Source organism: Ictalurus punctatus, chromosome 27 (assembly GCF_001660625.3).
Source record: "Ictalurus punctatus breed USDA103 chromosome 27, Coco_2.0, whole genome shotgun sequence".
NCBI lineage: Eukaryota > Metazoa > Chordata > Actinopteri > Siluriformes > Ictaluridae > Ictalurus > Ictalurus punctatus.
In genome coordinates this window covers 169,131-189,971 of record NC_030442.2, presented here as the reverse complement: position 1 = coordinate 189,971, position 20,841 = coordinate 169,131, and the positions used below count along the sequence as shown (strand labels likewise).

The 20,841-nt window shown below is 40.4% G+C and overlaps 1 protein-coding gene across 1 annotated transcript in view; it reads left to right on the top strand.

Moving 5' to 3' along the window:
* The first annotated feature begins 391 nt into the window (after nt 1-391).
* The window catches only part of otog (otogelin), a 100,823-nt gene continuing 80,373 nt past the window's right edge, over nt 392-20,841 (top strand). The window contains exons 1-11 of the mRNA XM_053676444.1: nt 392-1,100; nt 3,068-3,175; nt 3,424-3,581; nt 4,211-4,332; nt 8,133-8,341; nt 12,338-12,468; nt 12,545-12,651; nt 16,425-16,534; nt 16,810-16,935; nt 17,528-17,636; nt 19,011-19,057. Coding sequence (XP_053532419.1) covers nt 392-1,100; nt 3,068-3,175; nt 3,424-3,581; nt 4,211-4,332; nt 8,133-8,341; nt 12,338-12,468; nt 12,545-12,651; nt 16,425-16,534; nt 16,810-16,935; nt 17,528-17,636; nt 19,011-19,057 — 1,936 coding nt within the window. The remainder of the gene's footprint in view (nt 1,101-3,067; nt 3,176-3,423; nt 3,582-4,210; nt 4,333-8,132; nt 8,342-12,337; nt 12,469-12,544; nt 12,652-16,424; nt 16,535-16,809; nt 16,936-17,527; nt 17,637-19,010; nt 19,058-20,841) is intronic.

The following is a 20,841-nucleotide window of genomic DNA, read 5'->3' as shown; positions in this document are numbered from 1 at the left end:
GATCCGGTGCTCCTACTAGTGCCCAGTAGCTCCTGCATGTTCCTTGCCCGGTGGCAAGGCCCGTACACAGTCCTCGAGTGAAAGGGCACCGTGAATTACCGCCTGCAGCAGCCCGGTAAGCAAGCAGAGGCAAAACTCTACCACGTAAATTTGCTGAAGAAGTGGATAGAAACGGCGCCGGTAGTATCGGCGTACGTGGCTCTGGGCACAGATCACGGCAAGGGTACCTTGGTAGAATTGGGGGAAGATCTTGCCCCCACATTAAGACAGGAGCTAATCGAGATGGTGGACCAATTCTCTGATGTGCTCTCTACCTCCCCAGGAATGACGCAGCGGTTACACCATGAGATCAAGACCCGTCCGGGACTAGTGGTAAGACAGCGGCCCTATCATGTCCCAGAGGCCCGTTGCAAGGCTATCGAGGAGGAAGTCGGCCGAATGCTGTGGGACCACTGTGCTGAAGCCGGACGGAAGTATGAGGCTTTGCAATGACTTCCGGAAACTGAACCAGGTCTCCGAGTTTGATAGCTATCCCCCAACATTCCAGCCACTGATGGACATTGTCCTGCAACCCCATCGTATGTTTGCGGCCGCCTACCTGGACGATGTGGTCATCCACTCCTCCACGTGGTCAGACCACCTATTCCACCTGGGGGAGGTTCTGAATGAACTCCAGAAGGCCGGGCTGACAGCCAACCCCAAGAAATGCCACCTAGGGCTGACCGAGGCACCGTACCTGGGCTACCGTATTGGCCGAGGTATGTTGAAGCCACAGGTGAAGAAAATCAAGGCAGTGAAGGACTACCCCTGGCCCACATCAAAGAAACAGGTGTGTGCCTTCTTGGGGTTGGCGGAGTATTACCGCAGGTTCGCGCCTAACTTCTCCTCTGTAGCTTCCCCACTCTCAGACCTTACGAAGAAGGGTCAGCCGGACCGGGTAAAGTGGTCCGCGGAGGCGGAGCAGCCGTTCCAAGCCCTAAAGGAGGCCCTCACTGGCACACAGGAAACAAAGATCGCTCCTCCCGCGACTGCCGCGGTGGTTCTAAAGAGACAGCTCTGCTTCAGCACCACCAATGTTTTGGACGGCCGGAGAGCATGTGGTGGCGGGGCGGGGCCGCCGAGACACACACGGCTGGTGATTGGAGCGCCGCAAGGAAGAATTCCACCATCCAGCAGGCATGACGGCTGAGACCCTCACCACACGATCGCAATTCAACGCTCGTACACACACACATGCGCACCCACACCCCCTTCACAGACTGTCCGGAATAAATATTTCACTACGGAAAACACTAAAACGGCTTCCTGTGTGTCTGTGCTCTGCCCACCTCTGACTAAATTCCCTACACAATTATTGATGGAACAATGAATTCTGAATTATACCAGCGAATTTTAAAGGAAAATGTCAGTACATCTGTCCGAGAACTGAAACTCAAGAGAAAGTGGGTCATGCAGCAAGACAACGATCCTACGCAGACAAGTCATTCTACCAAAGAGTGGTTAAAGAATAATAAAGTTAATGTTTTGGAATGGCCAAGTCAAAGTCCTGACCTTAATCCAATAGAAATGTTGTGGAAGGACCTGAAGCAAGCAGTTCATGTGAGGAAACCCACCAACATCCCAGAGTTGAAGCTGTTCTGTACTGAGGAACGGGATAAAATTCCTCCAAGCTGATGTGCAAGACTGATCAACAGTTACCGGAAATGTTTAGTTGTAGTTATTGCTGCACAACAGGGTCACACCAGATAGTGACAGCACTATCTGGTTCACTTTACTTTCAGAGGTGGGTAGTAATGCACTACATTTACTTCTTTATATTTACTGGAGTAACTTTTTGAACAAAAATGTTTTAAGTGTAGGTTTTACTGGCCATACTTATACTCTTACTCAAGTTCATTTTTAATCACAGAAATGTACTTTTACTTCGCTACATTCAGTGACCTTCCTCCATTACTGTCAGGGTGCGAATTATGGGGGGGTCCTGGCCCCCCTAAATAAGGCTTGATCCCACTGAAGGACGTCAAAACAAGCTGTCTTGAAATTTTCACATAATACTAAGTTTGAATAGTGAAAAATAGTTTGCATTACCAGAAAATGTCAATATAAATTTGACCACGCCTAAAATGGGTCATCCTATTGTCAGTGCATGAGAGCCCGCAGTAGGTTAAATGCGGGAAATACCACACAGTCTTGCACTCAATGAGCCAAATGCAATGGAGATAGCACGGGAGATACCGTAACTGTTTGAAAGACACTTTTTTCTTGGAGAATAAATGTCATAATCTAAGTATAGTTGTATCTAAGACATAAATTTCCTGCCCAGTTCATCAGAATGAAATGCTTATGGTGAAATGATTATGATGAAGTTTCCCTATTGTCTTGAGGTCACTTTAAGTCTGATATGTTGTTTCATACAAAAACTCATGACGTCCATTTTATCCATTAAGGTTTGTAATAAATTGAAAGTTAATGCAGTGACCTTTTCACATATAAATAACAGGACTTTTTTGCACTCAGAACAGACACAAGACATTACTTTTTTAAGGCATTCGTGGAACTATTCGTCACATAAAGCTGAACAGCATTATATGAATTGTAGCATTTAAAGTGTTGTGTTTAGGTGCACTGTTTTAAGGCCACAGCACAGTGGTTCACTGAAGCATGCATCTGCATTACACAAATTTGAGTTTTTTGATTAATTAACTTTACTAGTTAATCCGGGAAATAAATAAAAAAATCTGATGATGTTTTAGGTCATATTTATGCAGAAATGTTATTGTTAAATGTAACATTCTAAAGGGTTCACAAACTTTCAAGCACCACTGTATATATTAACAGGCTATCAAAATATTATAAATACTTTTACACAGTCTTTTACTGTGTGTGTGTGTGTGTGTGTGTGTAAGAGAGAGAGAGAGAGAGGTGTCCTTTTCTGACTATTATTACATCATTGACCGTTCTCACAACATTTTCTTGGAGAAAAAAAGTTTGCCAAAATGAATAGATTTTAATATTTGGTGGCATACTTACAAACAGATCATAATATGCAGCACTTTTAATTCTACAGGGGGTACAGATCCTTGTATGTTTCCATGCCTGGATGGGCATCATTGTCTCTATGCAGACTCCTGCAACTGTTCTTCCTATCAGGCTACTGGATCACACTGCCAAACAGGTAGGACATTAACATTTAGGACTTTCTCTTTGAATATTTATTTATCTGTTCAGAGTTTGACCTGTTGGTAGTTTCACTGAGAGTTTGAGAGATTTAAGTCATATATATATAATCACACTATTATAAGACTATTGTTCAATAAATATTGTGATAGAAAATTGGTACGTGGCATTGACATGGACTGAACTGTTAAATGTACAGTATTTACGATGCTTCTTAGCATGCACATAATAGGGGAGATTTTTTAGTTCCAAATACAGGCTTGGAGAGAGAGATGACATGTCGATCATGGGGGCAATACAATTATGAGACATTTGATGGCCTTTACTACTACTTCCCTGGCAAGTGCAGCTACACACTCCTGAAAGACTGTGAGGACAACACAAAATCAAGTGTGTTCATACAGGTACACATTCACAGAAATATGTCATCCAATGTTGTTGAACATTGCTTTTTCATGAAGTTTATTTCTGTGGCGTAATTTTATTAACATTAAAATGTGATGTGCTTTTTAAAATTAGAGCATAATTGGCAGTTTTTTTGGTTTAGCTCTAGCTGTAGGTTACCTGTAACTGTAGTAAGATAATAGAGCTGTACTTGTTTAATTGTGTGTGTGTGTGTGTGTGTGTGTGTGTGTGTGTGTGTGTGTGTGTGTGTGAGAGAGAGAGAGAGAGAGTATGTGGTTGTGCTTGTTTGGGAAGATAGCTTTGGGCCAGTTTAGAGAAAGTGATCTCATTATTGGAGTCATTTATGTTCCTTCCAGATTAATAGAGTAATTATGGGCAGGGCCAAAACAGCAAGCAACATTGGCTTTGTTCTGAGATTCACTGATGGGAATTTAGAGTAGTTGAGCTGCTTTATCCTGGACTCTCTGTGGGTTAAATGCCCAGATCAGTTGTCACTAAATTAAAGGACTGGTCTACAGTAACTTTGTCTTTGATGATTAGAAGGAGGAATCATATAAAGAACTATTATATTTAGAAATACATTTGTAATCTGTTTATGCACTATTTTGCATATTCTTTTCTTTTTCAGCTCCATAATGATCCAGAATGCAATTCTAATCCTTACTCCTGCAGACGATCAGTAAGCCTCTTCTTACCATGGGAAGGCGAGATTAGGTTACAAGGATTCAATGTCACATTCAAAGGTCAAAGGTAACAAAATACTAAAAGGTTTTCATGCCAAATCTGTCAGATGAACAAAATATTTGTTTAAATATAAATTATCCTATATGATCAGAATGTTTAGCACTTAAACATCTGTATAGTTTAAGCCTTGTAGCACTGCAGAAGTATGGTGTACAGCTGATCTTCTGTATTGTATTGTTACATTCGTGTGTTGGCGCCGCAGGAGTGGCAGCCTGTTGCAGCAGCTCTGATCTTTTTTTGGCAAAGTTTTGTACATTTCCCTTGTTTTTTGTGCTTTCTTCATATTTTTTTCTACACTAATCTTCATTGTTGCATGTACAGTTATGGAGACGCAGCTGTGGGGGTTAACAGTATTTAGTTTTCTGTTTTTTGGATTTTACAACTCTCCACTAGGAGAGCCATTCGGCCAGGGCTCCATTGTGTACACTAGGGAGCAGCTGTTAGCACTGAGCAACACCAGGATACTTCCAACAGAAAGACCGGTGATCCCCGAGGAAATTATAAGGAGAATAAAGAGGGGAAGCAGAGCTGGTCTTAAACTTTGGGAGAGAAAAAGACTGTACAAACCGTTCGTTCTGTCCGTTATTATGAGGAACGTGAGATCTCTCTCCAATAAGATGCTAACGGCGCTAACCAGGCAGCAGAGGGAGTACCAGGAGTGTAGCATCATGTGCTTCACGGAGACATGGTTGAACAAACTCAGTGCGGATTCATTGGTTGTACTGGATGGATTTCAACTTGTGAGAGCGGACAGGAGAGCAAAGGAGAGTGGTAAGAGGAAGGGTGGGGGAATAGCGATGCTTGTGAATGAGAGATGGTGTAACCTTGGGCATATCAGGGTTAAAGAGCAGTGTTGCACTATATTGAGTTGCTAGTGGTTAGCATGCGGCCATATTACCTGCCAAGGGAGTTCTCGCATGTCATTGCGATAACTGTCTACATCCCGCCCTCGGCTGATGCTACAGTGGGATATGAGCTGCTTCACACTGTTGTGTCACAGCTGCAGACATCACACCCACAGTCCCTCCTCTTCATCTCCGGCGACTTTAATCATGTTTTGATGTCCTCAACTCTCCCCACCTTCACCCAGTATGTTAAATGCCACACCAGTGGCAATAAAACATTGGATCTACTGTATGCAAACACAACGGATGCATACAGCTCTTCACCCCTTGACATGTGAGAAAAGGGTCTGTGGAGACTGGTGAGGCGCTAAGACACTAAATGCTTTATAGTTCACACGGGGAGGACATTGAAAGTCTCACTCACTATGTAACAGACTATATTAATTTCTGTGTGGAGAACACCATGCCTAAGAAGAAGGTTCAGTGTTTTTCCAACAACAAACCCTAGGTGACTCCTGAGCTCAAAGCCCTGCTGAATGAAAAAAATAGACTGTTCAGATTGGGGGACAAAGAAGAGCTGAGGAGGGTTCAAAAATAGCTCAGAGGGGAGATAGCTACAGGAAAAAGTTGCAGGAGTGCCTCCAACAGATCAACATGAGGGTGGTTAGGAGGGGACTGAAAACAATCTTTGGTCAGAACAAAGACAGTGGGAGGGGCCTTATATCTGGTGACCCAGATAGGGCAAATGAATTAAATCTGTTTTTCAATAGATTTGATTTGGCTCCCTCTCCTCCCCCCCTCCAACCAGACTTTACAACTGTCAGCTACTCGACCTTTCCCTCTTGGACCACTGTACACCCCCTCCAACCCCATCAGGGTTTCAGACATATCGGCATCACCCAAATCACATCTCAGGCTTTTGCGGCCCTTTTTACACTAGTGCATTTTCATTTTAAAATGCATAACTGTTGCTATGGTTACGCCTGTCATCTACACTATTCCAGTGTTTTCAACCCTCGAAAACTGAGATTTTTGTAAACGCCAAAGACCCTGTTTTAGTTTGAAAACTCCGGGCTCACATTTCAGTGTAAACAGACTAAAACGAAGACTTTTGAAAACAAAGGTGTGGTTGCCCACATTCGCCCCCAATTGGGTCTTCTGGATCATCTCGTATCCTTCCCTGATTTGTCAAGCCCCTACCATATGACCATTACGCTACCTTGATCACAAGACAGCAACACTGAGACTGAACTGCAAGCTATGCTGGCTTTGTTGTCATTCTTAGCAGCCACTGTGCAGTTAAATTCTGTATTTTATAATACTGCAGCTGCCTAAATGTGCAAGTGGCAAGCTACGATTAGAGCAATCACCAACAAATCTCATTTCATGCAGTGTAACCCCTACATGTAACGCCGGTTTGTTGTGCCTGCCGGTGACTAGCAACCAGCTTCCTGTTTACACTTGTATGCGCATACAAGTGTAGTGTGGACGAGGATCATTTTCATTTTAAAATGCTGTTTTAACAGGACCTGAGATATCAGCATCACCCAATTCACACCTCTCCACTGCTCTCCATGCCTCACTTGAGAGGTTTCACACCCCTCCCCCAGCCCGCTCACCAGGGATCATCAATAACTCCCCCCTGCAGTCTCTCTCTGACAGTCAACCAGGTGAAGAAGGAGCTAAAGAAATCAAGGCAAGAAAGGTCCCAGGCCCGGATGGAGCTCCAGACTGATTAAAGACTGTGCAGATCAGCTCAGTGAGGTCATCCTGCACATCATTAACCTGAGCCTCAGACTGGAGCGAGTTCCAGTCCTGTGCAAGACTTCCTGTGTGGTTCTAGAACCCAAAACTGCACATCCTAGGGAGCCCAACCACTTCAGGCCGGAAGCCTTAACTTCTCACCTGATTAAGTCCATGGAGAGGATTGTACTGCAACAACTGCGGACCCTGGTGTGCTCAGAGCTGGACCCCCTAAAGTTTGCTTATCATCAGGCATTGGGGTGGATGACACCATTATTTATCTAATGCACAGATCACTGTTACACCTGGAGAATACTGGGAGCATTGTGAGGATCATTTTTCCCCCCAGTGCTTTCAGTACAATTCAGCCATCATTACTTAGGGGGAAGCTTTCGAGAGCTGGAGTTGACCGCCATCTGGCTGCATGGATCACCAACTATCTCATGGACAGACCACATATGTGAGGCTCCATGACTGTGTGTCTGATGTGGTGGTTAGAAGCACAGGAGCAGCACAGGGTACAGTGCTTGCTCCCTTTCTCTTCACCCTGTACACAGCAGACTTCAGGTATAATACTAGCAGCTGCCATTTGCAGAAGTTCTCTGATGATACTGTCATCGTTGGATGAGTATCAGAAGAAAACGATCAGGAATACCTGGAAGCCATCGCTGACTTTGCCAACTGGTGTGAGTTAAACCACCTTTGCCTCAATGCCAGCAAGACAAAGGAGATGGTGGTCGACCTCTGTAGGGGGCCACCACAGACTACACCGGTGAACATCCAGGGTGTTGACATCAAGAGGGTGGAGACACACAAATTCCTGGGTGTTCACCTGCTGCCCGCTCGCCCTCACGCTAAATTAAAGCGCCAGTACACCATTGAGAGATTTAAATGAAGATGAGTGACAAAAAAGTATATATTGCACAGAAAAATATATTTGTAGAGTCGTATATTTCATATCCAGTTAATGTTAATATATAAAACGTTTATATTATATATGACCAGTTTGATGTCAGTGATGAAGTAGAAATGCTTGTGTTTGTGGAGAGTGAATGTGAGACTAACAGGAGGTTTTTTAGAATTCAGTCAATGTTAATATGAATTAATAACATTCAATAATTTAAGAAATCAAACACAAGAATGTGCAGTATGTAATATGATCAGGATTGAAAACACTGGTGGATATAGTTCTAACAATATTTATTGTTACTCGTCTAGCCTACAGCTCCCTCATAACTTTCATAATATTGAGCTGGAGAGGATCTCTAACTACATCCTGGTATCACAGCATCAGGTTTTCATGCTGGCATGGCAGGGCCTTAGCAGCTCCATCTATATAAAGATGAGTCCAGAATTTGTGGGTCGCACCTGTGGACTGTGTGGCAATTTCAATGCAGATGTTCAGGATGATCTAAAAACCAGCTATGGTAAGGCCTTTTTTCTTTCTTTCTTTCTTTTTTTCTGTAGGCAATATTGTATGATTGAACTTTTATAAATTGACACAATTCACAGTCACAGTTAGGGCTGCCCGTGGCTGTATTTGAAAAAAGACTCTTCAAACTGACATATCAGATTTATTAATGCTATCTGAATGCTTTATGTGCTCATACACTACTCCCCCTTTTCCTGGAAGAAATATAGATTAGATTATCAGGCAAATATTAACAAATATGGTTATTGATCAATTCATTTTAAATACATAGCTACAAAATCACTGTTTATTATATCTTGGATAGCAGAGCAAACCTAACCTACTGCAGACTTGCATAATGCTTTGAATTAGTCTGCTTGCTTGTGGGCATACCTTGTCTCCAAACCTTTACGGATGCTGAATTTTTTGAAGAGACAAATGAAGCCATTTCATTCAGAAATAACATAAATTGAATTCATTATGGTTGTTAGGTCAATTTAATCCAGTTCAATTTTATTTTATTTATAGTGCTTCTAACAATAGACATAAGCACAAAGCAGCTATACAGAAATATATAAATTCCAACTATAAATTTTAAATTTATGAATTTATCTCTAATGAGCCAGCCAGTGTTGATGGTGGCAAGGAAAAGCTCCTTGATACAACAACATGAGAAGAAACCTTGCGAAGATTCATACTCTAAACTGAACCTATCTTCATCTGGGATTATAAATAATTTCTCTTCTATCACTGTATAATATATAGTCAAAAAGTGCTAATGTACAGCAATTAATGTAATACAGTAAGGGGAAAAAAGTATTTGATCCCGTACTGATTTTGTACATTTGCCCACTGACAAAGAAATGATCAGTCTATAATTTTAATGGTAGATTTATTTGAACAGTGAGAGACAGAATAACAACAAGAAAATCCAGAAAAACGCATGTCAAAAATGTTATAAATTGATTTGCATTTTAATGAGGGAAATAAGTATTTGACCCCCTCTCAATCAGAAAGATTTCTGGCTCCCAGGTGTCTTTTATACAGGTAACGAGCTGAGATTAGGAGCACACTCTTAAAGGGAGTGCTCCTAATATCAGTTTGTTACCTGTATAAAAGACACCTGTCCACAGAAGCAATCAATCAATCAGATTCCAAACTCTCCACCATGGCCAAGACCAAAGAGCTCTCCAAGGATGTCAGGGACAAGATTGTAGACCTACACAAGTCTGGAATGGGCTACAAGACCATTGCCAAGCAGCTTGGTGAGAAGGTGACAACAGTTGGTACAATTATTCGCAAATGGAAGAAACACAAAAGAACTGTCAATCTCCCTCTGCCTGGGACTCCATGCAAGATCTCACCTCGTGGAGTTGCAATGATCATGAGAACAGTGAGGAATCAGCCCAGAACTACACGGGAGGATCTTGTCAATGATCTCAAGGCAGTTGAGACCATAGTCACCAAGAAAACAATTGGTAACACACTATGCCGTGAAGGACTGAATCCTGCAGCGCCCGCAAGGTCCCCCTGCTCAAGAAAGCACACATACATGCCCGTCTGAAGTTTGCCAATGAACAACTGAATGATTCAGAGGACAACTGGGTGAAAGTGTTGTGGTCAGATGAGACCAAAATGGAGCTCTTTGGCATCAATTCAACTCGCCGTGTTTGGAGGAGGAGGAATGCTGCCTATGACCCCAAGAACACCATCCCCACCATCAAACATGGAGGTGGAAACATTATGCTTTGGGGGTGTTTTTCTGCTAAGGGGACAGGACAACTTCACCGCATCAAAGGGACGATGGACGGGGCCATGTACCATCAAATCTTGGGTGAGAACCTCCTTCCCTCAGCCAGGGCATTGAAAATGGGTCGTGGATGGGTATTCCAGCATGACAATGACCCAAAACACACAGCCAAGGCAACAAAGGAGTGGCTCAAGAAGAAGCACATTAAGGTCCTGGAGTGGCCTAGCCAGTCTCCAGACCTTAATCCCATAGAAAATCTGTGGAGGGAGCTGAAGGTTCGAGTTGCCAAATGTCAGCCTCGAAACCTTAATGACTTGGAGAAGATCTGCAAAGAGGAGTGGGACAAAATCCCTCCTGAGATGTGTGCAAACCTGGTGGCCAACTACAAGAAACGTCTGACCTCTGTGATTGCCAACAAGGGTTTTGCCACCAAGTACTAAGTCATGTTTTGCAGAGGGGTCAAATACTTATTTCCCTCATTAAAATGCAAATCAATTTATAACATTTTTGACATGCGTTTTTCTGAATTTTTTGTTGTTGTTATTCTGTTTCTCACTGTTCAAATAAATCTACCATTAAAATTATAGACTGATCATTTCTCTGTCAGTGGGCAAACGTACAAAATCAGTAGGGGATCAAATACTTTTTGTACCCTCACTCTAATTGTATTAACAGGAATTTATGAGTTTATACTGAGTATGAGTACCAGAGTAATTTTCAAATGCATTATAGTTTTAACTTAAAGTCTATTGTATTGATCTGTTATTAGAAGTTATTGAAGGTAATTGAAGTTATTAACTATTCAGTGATGGAGATGGAAATTGCCATCCTAAAGCTATCCAATAAAGAACATTAACAGCTATTTTTATGGTTTCTGTGTGGTGCCATCCACAGACATCTCATGGTGATTTTTATTCTGTCCATTTGGGGCCATCCTTAGCATCAGCAAGTGACTTCCAGTAGAAAAGTCCAAATAGAAGTACGGTATCAGGATGGTTTAAGCAAGATGGGGAACAGAAGGCGTCAGGATCACTGGTAACTCTGGAGTAGCATGGCTCAACAGGGAGAGTGAAAGAGAGAGAGAACATGAATTATTAGATATGCTCTTGTCCAGTTATGGTTTAAGAAGATGTACATTATGCACAGAGTGCAACCAGGAGCTGTAGCCTTGAAGATTTTTTTTCTTTGGCCCCAAATAATTTTCCACCTGGAGCGGTTTGTCACCACGTAACAGAACGTAAATAAAAGAAGGCGGCAGTGTTGTAATTTTGTAATTTTCTTCAGTGAATAGAGTGTTATATTTTATCTTCAGTGAATGGAGGCAAGACGAATCAGACAGGGTTTACAGGAAAAATATGTGGAAATACTCGTGTCTTTTTGGGTGACAGGTCTCAATTCTGTCACATGCTATCTCACACAGTCAGTAAGTGTGAGAGAAAAATGTATATACGCCAGTTTTTTTGTTTTTTTTTTTACCATTAAAAGGGTTGAAATTGAAACACTAAAATCCTCTCATGCTGAGCCAGGAAAATAAAAAGGGTGTGTAAATGTCTATATGAGTTCCAAGTTACATGAACAAGATATGAGCGGACCATAAGAACAGCTAATGCACTTTACTGTTGATGATGGTCTTCATTGTGTTCCATGGTACGTCTAATGTTGCGGAAATTTTTTGTACCCCTCTCCTGATTGATATCTTTCAACAGTGAGACTCTGTACATGTTTTGTAAGCTCTTTGTGGAGCATGGCTTCAGCAGTCAGATGAAACCATGAAGATGTTAAGAAAATCCTACAAAAACAGCTGATCTTTAATCAGAATAATTTCGTTGATGACATCTGTATGGTAATTACTTGTGAACATGAGATTGAATTAGGTCATTCTGAACACCGTCACATCCCCAATTATAAAAGAGTGTGCACGCACCAGGTTGTTGTAATTTTTTTTCTCCCTATTTTTCCCCAAAATGTTTCTGATTGTTTTTCACTTAATTTTTATATGTTGTAATTTCATATTGTGGGTGGGAAAAGTTTTGACATGATTTAACTTGGTTTAATTTTTTATATCACAAAAACCTGGCATTTAAACAGAGGTGTGTGGATTTTTTATGTCCACTGTATGTGTGCGCCTACAGCTTTATGGTGACTGTTTAATATTGACCCTGTTTTGTGTCACATTTTCTGATTTAGTGCTGAATAATTCAGGTATGCTTTTTATGCTGTGATTGGGTAAAAAGATTAATAATTGTGCTTTGGGTGGTCCAGGTGTGTTCACAGACAATCTTGCCATGTTTGGGAACAGCTGGATGGAGGAGGAGCCACAGAAGCTCACATGTCCGATGGTGCCATCTCTCTACCCATTTCCCTGTTCTGCACAAGAACCCCATAATCTGCTGGTACTGTATACACAGACATGTGAATTAGTACTGTAAACAGAAAATGCCCCAGTAATGCAGGACTTTTTTAATGCAGAAAGTGGAGGAGGTTTGTACAGCTTTACTGAAAGATCCATTTACATCCTGCCATGAATTTGTCAGTCCATATTCATACATGGCCAGCTGCTCTAATGACCTCTGCATGTAAGTATATCAGATCACTGACACCATATTAGAACTTGCAAATACAGTTTTCCAGATTTTTTTGTCAATATACCCTCATCTATCCATAACCAGTGTAGGATTTGTTTTTAGCTTATTTAAATTTATTGCATATGTAATCATCCACTGCTTGAATTTATTTGGTGGTTGTAGTCATGTATAGACTTGATACAAGTATATGGTTACATCTGTTTATTTGAAGATATGCTCATGCACTCTATCCCGTATTCTTGGATATTGTACAGACACATTTCATTTAAAGGAACACTTAATTAAAAAATACTGATTGAATGAAATTGAATGAAGGGTACTGGGGACCAATTGATTTCACAGACTGTTAGCCAGCAAGATGGCTAAACATAAGCTATGTGTATGTTAATTTAAAAAGTGTCCAACTTTGCTAGATAATAATCTGAAACATGTTTCACTACTTCACTATATACAAATGATTATAAGCAGTTCTGACAGAGGTAAAAATTGCTAACTATCTAATGTTAGATTATTATATTGTGTTATATTGTCTAAAGTTAGCTGTGCTTTTGTTGTTTCTTTGTAACATAAAATGCTGTTCTATCTAACAACTCCTAACCAGGGACAATGAGAAATCACCTAGATGTCTTCTTGTATGCATGCACATGCATGCAGAGATCTTCAATAAAGTCACAAAATGACAGGCTATCTAGCACACCGGAGCAAGTCAGCATCCTTCCATCACCTATATTACTCTGCATGCTGTCAGATGGGTCTTGCTTGGTATATTTTCCTCTAGATTCCCATGTCCTGACCCATTGGACAGGCTAGTGGCCTGTGGTTACATACAGTCATGTGAAAAAATAAGTACACCCCATGGAAATTGTCTTTTTTTTCCCCTTTTTTCTTTTTTTTTTTTTGTACATATCTGGACAAGCAGACATTTGATCCTCTTTGAAACAGTACCTATTAATAAAGTTGATACACTCTATCGAATGATACATAAAATTTACATTTTGTAGTAATTTTCACATTTTAAATTAACAAAAAAAAAAAAAAAAAAAGAGAGACCAGGCACATGGAAAAGTAAGTACACCCCTACATTTATCACACCTTCAAATGCATAAAATTAGAATCAGGTGTTCAAGATCGGGTGCCAGTGGTTAGAACCTGCTTAGGGAGTGCAGGTGGAACCCGTCTTATTTAAATCCCTCTCATATCTAGTGTCTGGCGTTCCCTTTGTTATTGAGGTGTGTGGTTTCATCATGCCAAAATGCCAGAAAAAAAAGGCTGTGGATGCCTATGAGTCTGGCAAGGGATTTAATATTCTTTTAAATAAATCATTCCACTGTAAGGTAAATAATCTATAAATGGCGCAGATTTCAAACAACTGCCAGTTTGTCCAGGACTGGCTATCTCAGCAAATTCAGGCCAAGAGCAGACCATCAGCAGACCATCTGATGCAAAAAGTCTCCAAGAACTCCAAAATTTCATCTCAGGATCTGCTAGTAAATCTTGCAACTGTTGGTGTCAAAGTGCATGCTTCTACAATCAGAAATTAGATTGCACAAATTTGAACTGCATGGGAGGAATGCCAGGAAAAAGCCTTTACTGTCTAAAAAGAACATTAAAGTAAGAAGAATACAGGCAAAGACCAGGCCTTTTGGAATAATGTGCTCTTGATAGATGAATCAAAGATAGAGTTGTTTGGCCACAGTAACAGCAGACATGTTTGCTGGTGACCAAAGACAGCTTTTCAGGAGAAGCACCTCATACCACCGTGCTTCACAGATGGTATGAGGTGCTTCTCCTGAAAAGCTGTCTTTGGCCACAGTAACAGCAGACATGTTTGCTGGTGACCAAAGACAGCTTTTCAGGAGAAGCACCTCATACCATCTGTGAAGCACGGTGGTGGAAATGTTATGGTTTGGGGTTGTTTCACTGCCTCTTGATCTGGACAGCTTGCATTCATTGATTCAACTGTGAATTCTGCATCATATCAAAGAGTGCTTGAAGATAATATCAGGCCACCTGTCTGAAAGTTCAAATTGAACCGAAAGTGGACATTTCACCAGGATAATGATCCTAAGCACATTAGCAAATACACCAAGGAACGGCTCAAAAAGAAGAAATGGAGGGTTATGGAACAGCCTACTCAATGCATGGATTTGCATCCCATTGAGATGCTGTGGGGGATTTGAAACATGCAGTATATCCAAGAAAACCTCAAATATCTTGCAACTGAAATAATATTGCATGGAAGAGTGGTCAAAAATTCCAACAAGCCGATGTCAGAGACTAGTGGACAATTATGCAAAATACCTACAAGAAGTTATTTCTGCAAAAGGGGGCAGTACTAGCTTCTGAGGCCAAGGGTGTATTTACTACACAGAATATCACATCTATTTATATTTCTGTTGAATAAATGATTGAAAAAGCTATTTTTCTTTGTGGTTTTGTTTGAGTATATCAACTTTTTTTAATAGGCACTGATTCAAAGATGATCAAATGTTTGCTTGTCCAAATGTGTCAAAGAATCCAACAATTTTCGTTGGGTGTACATGTTTTTTCACACAACTTCATAACTACCTTGTTTAAAGTATTTTCTGCACTTTAACACTTGTTGATCTCACTATAGTGCTTAGTAAGCTGTTTCAGCGAATACACAGCTTCTGCACTGAGTGACTAATGAGCTTTGCTACCAGATTCACACTCATACTGTTACTGTCTGAACCCTTTTGAAGCCAAAGAGGAGCACCAGCAATGTGTTCGCGATCTCAGCAGTTAGGAAACAATCTTTGGTTCAGACATCCTCTGATCTGACTGTGAAGCGACACTGACTTGGCATGCCTATATCATGATTTTGCATTGAATGTATGGGCAATTAATAATTAGCATAGTTTGAAGCCCATAATCTGAAAGCATATGAGGCTCTTTGTAGATGTATGGACAACCTGGTGTCAGACATGACTTATTGAAATCAGTCATTTTTGCAGAGAAGCCTTGCCAGAAGTTCTTTCTTTTTGTCCCTTTTATTCATTCTTCTTACCTGTTCAGATACCTATCTAGGTCCAATTGTACAATGTTGTAGCACCAGGTCCAGGAACACTGATGGCATTCTAGTGAAATCGTATAATACCTCATGCATGGCACATGCAGGCAATTCATTAAATATGTTACTGCCTGTATTGGATTAATTGTTTCAATCTGCAGATATTGATCCCTTTATGGAGGGCCAGCAAGAGAAGCCTAGCTCCTAGAAATGGATCAATTGGGTTAGGCAGTTTCCCTCATAGCACCCTTAGGTTACTGTGGTCTGATTCTACAAGTCAAGACCACAAACGTCCATCAACTTTGTTTGAGACCTAAACAGGCACTACTATTCAGAATCAGTCTCTAGGGTAGTACAAAGGCAGATGGCTCTCTATCCTAAGCATATATATTCCTTATGTGGGTCCACCCATGTTAAATGGTAAACGGTCTGCACTTATATAGTGTTTTTTTTTTTTTTTTTTTTTTTTAACCTTAGCATGTCTACAAAGTGCTTTACACTGTTTCCCATTCACCCATTCTCTCTCTCTCTCTCTCTCTCACACACACACACACACGCACACACACTCATACACTAATGGCTGCAGAGCTGCCATGCAAGGCACTAACTTGCCATTGGGAACAACTTGGATAATATTGTGATAATTGTGTGTGTGTGTGTGTGTGTGTGTGTGTGTGTGTGTGTGTGTGTGTGTGTGTTTGTGTTTCATAATCGTACTGGTTCCAATGGGTAGGTCTGGTTCCAGTGGTGATATGGTTTGCCAAGTGTTCACTGAATATACAAGAGCATGTGCTCATGCTGGACACCCATTACACAACTGGAGAGCACATTTCCCTCAATGTGGTATGTAACACGTAAGCAGTATTTGCTGGTTAGTGTTAAGCTGTAGGATAGTTGTTGTGTATAATGTTCGGTCTGAATGTGTATTTGTATTTAGAAGAGAATGAGTTAAACAATCAAAACAGTATGGTATTGAATCTTATATTAGAGAAATGACTCCTTTGCAGGTGTATATGTGGATTTTGTAAGATACACAATGTTATGTATTTTTTAAATCATTTGTATAGTTCATAATTTATGGAATGTGATATCTTTGAGTTTGATTTTGGTTTGTGCAGGGATCGAGTGCCCTGCAGAGCTCCTTTACAGAGAGTGCATCACATGTTGTCCTGTGCACTGCAATATTGAACACATCTGCATTGACAGTAAACTACAGTGTTTGGATGGCTGCTACTGTCCAGACGGTGAATAAGAAATTAAACATGCATTTCTGCATACTTATGAGACAAGAATTTACAGTCTGCCCCCCCCCCCCCCCCCAATTATCGGAATGGCAAGGTTTATACTTTTGTTTTTGCTAAACACTGAAGAAATTTGATGAGACAATAGATGAGAATTTCAACTTTCGTGCTATTTACACTTTTTTGGAACATGTTGCATGCATGAATTTCAAAATAAACATTTATTTAAAACAAAAAAAACTATGCAGTTGATTATGTAAAACATCAAATAACTTTATACTTTATACGATTTTTTTGTTGTTGTTGTTGTTTGTTTAAATACAAGTCATTTGTACATTTACAATCACTCCACTTTGTTTTTATTAGAATTTTCCATACTGTCACAACTATTTTTTTTTAAGACTACATATCTATTTTTAGGTTGGTTCTTTATGAAAGGAAGTGAGGACCACACACTTGTTATTTAGGCGCTGATAAATGAAAACATTTCAATTAAAGTAGGGTGTACTTTCTTTTTCCCATGACTATGTTTCATGCCTATATGGTACTGCCTAATAAACTCTGTGTGTGTGTGTGTGTGTGTGTGTGTTGACAGATCTAATCTATGAGGATGGCATCTGTGTGAAGCCATCAGACTGCCCTTGTGAGCACCAGGGAATGCTGTATCCCTCAGGACACACTATACAGGAGCAGTGCAACAACTGGTTAGACACAACCATAACTTCTATGCAATGTCTACACACTGTAATAAGTACTTGCCCCATCCTGATTTCTTCTGTTCTTGTGTATATCCCATGCTAAATTGTTTCAGAAATTAAAACAAAATCTAAGATAAAACAAAGTTATCCAGTAATAACTGGGCCTGTGTGAAAATGTATTTGCCCCCATAGTTACTAATTCCCACAATCTATAATACTGCATTGATAATGGGGTTCAGCTGGACTTGATGTAACCAGGCCTGATTACTGCAAACCCTGTTCAATCAAATCAACACTTAAATAGAACTTTTTCAACAGCATGAAGTTGGTTAAAAGGTCTTACCCAGTAACACACGACACCAAAATTTAAAGAAATTCCAGAAATGATGAGGAAAAGGTGAGTGAAATACTTCAGTCTGGGAAGGGTTTCAAAGCCAGTGAGACTACAAAGAACCACAGTGAGAGCCATTATCTCCAAAAGGAAAAACTTGGCACAGTAGTGAACCTTCCCAGAAGTGGTCAACCTTGAAAAAATTCCTCCAAATTCCAGCAAAGACTCATCCTGAAAGTCACAAAAGAGCCAAGGACAACATCAGAAGACCTACAGGCCTCTCTTGCATCACTAAAGGTCACTGTTCATGACTCCACTATTAGAAAGACACTCAGCAAAAATGGCCTCCATGGCATTCTGCTAACCCACAAGAACATTAAGGCTCTTCTGAATTTTGCCAAAACACACCTTGATTATCTTCAGACCTTTTGGGAGAATGTTCTGTGAACTGTCAAAAGCTGAACTGTTTGGAAGTCATGGGTCCCGTTACATCTGGCATAAACCAAACACAGAATTCCACAAAAAGAGCATCATATCTACGGTCATGCATGGTGGTGGAAGTGTGATGGCGTGGGGATACTCTGCTGCTTAAGGGCAGCTTGCAATAATTGAGGGAAACATGAATTCTACTCCCTTCCAGAAAATCCTAAAGGAGACTGTCCGGTGGGCAGCAAGACAATAATGGAGTAAATTCAGAAAAATAGGAGTAAATCCTAGTCCTAGAAGTAAGTGAAAGACTAATCTCCAGTTATTGGAAGCTTTTGGTTGCAGTTATTGCTGATAAAGGTGTCACAAGCCGATTTTAAGTTTAAGGGAGCAATTAGTTTTTCACATGGATGATAGGTGTTGGATTTATATATTATATATATTGCTTAAAAAAACTGTATTGTGTATCCAAAGCTATTTAGCATGAGATAAACACAAAAAAAACTTTTCTCAGGAACATCTTTTTCACAGCACTGTATTTAGACATAAGATTTAAGACAGACCGTTTTTAAAACATTTTTTTAAAATATTGACTCTGTGCCTCTGATGTCCATCTCTTTTAGCACATGTGTTGGGGGTGTGTGGAACTGCACGGAACACAGCTGCCCAGGTTCATGCTCATTGACTCTATTCCACTTTTCCCTCTTAATCAGTCTCTATTGCTTTTACCTACGTCTCCTTCCATTACTTTCTCCAGTACCTTATTTACATTTACGGCATTTGGCATCTGGATAAGATGCCCTTATCCAGACACCATTGATCTCATTTATACAATGGGTTAAGGGCCTGCAGTAGTGGGATTTGAACTCATGACCTTCCGATCAGTAGTCCAACATCTTAACCACTGAACTGTTCTTTGTTCATGATTGTCAGTGGCATCGCAGGGTGGTGGTGTGGGATTTTGGGTTTGGTATATTATGGCAGTTCTATTTCCTAATTTGTGGTTGGTGAACTTGACATGCATACAGTGTACAGCAAAAAACAGCATTGTTTTGCACTTGCATTGTTTAGTCACACCAGGCAACAAATTAATTTCTTACATAGTTTCTGTGATCACATTTTATTGTCTACCAGTTGCTATGATGAAAAATTGCAATAACCAATTGGGATCAGGCATTTCCATGTTTCTACTTGAAAGCTACTAGCCAAAGTTACTAGGTGTATGCTGCAGGGTATATCTTGTTTTAAGGTAAGATGGCACTATCCAATTTTACTAGCGTATTATTAATTATTATTAACATGCCAAGACTGTGTGATAGTAGAGTACAACTTATATAATAAAATTAAATAAATTTAATGCCTCTTGTCTTATCAGAACAGATCAAACAATGATTTTATTTAAATCAGTTCAAGTCAAAATTATTTATATAGTACTTTTAACAATGGTAACTGCACAAATCATCTTTACAGAAATCCAAATTTAAATTTAGATACCTAATGGGCAAGCCAGTGGCAAGGGTGGCAAGACAAAACTCCTTGAGAAGACTCAAAAGAGAACCCATCCTCTTCTGGGTGACACCAGATAGTGGGAATATGAATCAGTACTCATCCACTGAGCCACCACTGCCTTCTTTACATATCATATTCATGATATTTGCCACATATGTATATAATTTACAGAAAATTCCTAACCTCTTTAACTCCTGGCTTGTTATTCATCATATCTTATCGCACCTTCATTTTTATTATTTAATATCAGGATTGTGGTTATCAGATGACTCTCTGCAAGGTTCTATTTCCAAGTTATGTAAAACACTATAAATAAAATAAGAATAGAATAGAATAAAATATTTGTATTGCATAAAATGAATCAGTTTGAAAACATGTCAAATTAAATGCCATCGCAGTCAGATACTGATACTATCAGAATGGTAAATGCAGGTTTATGCAGGTACTGAGATAATAAAATCTAAGCACAAACCGGAGGTTTGAAATTAATTTGTCTCCATGCTAAATTATTTTAAAGTTACTCCCCTCCAAAAGTACTGGAATGGCAAGAACGATTAGTTTGTTTTTGCTCTACAGTGAAGACATTTGGGTTTGAGGGGAGGGTATTGAGATCTCCCTGCCACTGCTCTGCCACCAGGAGACATTCTGGTGTTAAAGGAATAAAACGTTGTTGAGTAGTGTTACCCAGCTGATGACCCTGCAGCTGACCTATGCCATATGGAACCAGCATACATTAATGGTGCCAGTGGGGCTTGTCACAGCCTTAGTCACTGGGGAGGCCTGTATTGTTTTTGCATTAGGCATGGTGGCATGGCTGAAGGAAGAGTGGTAATCCTATGGGAAACAGAGCAGGTGCGACAGGCAGTAATGCCATAGCAGGTCAACATCTACCTGTGTAATTAAAGATTGTAGATCCCTTGCTTACAATAACTGCATCAAGCCTGT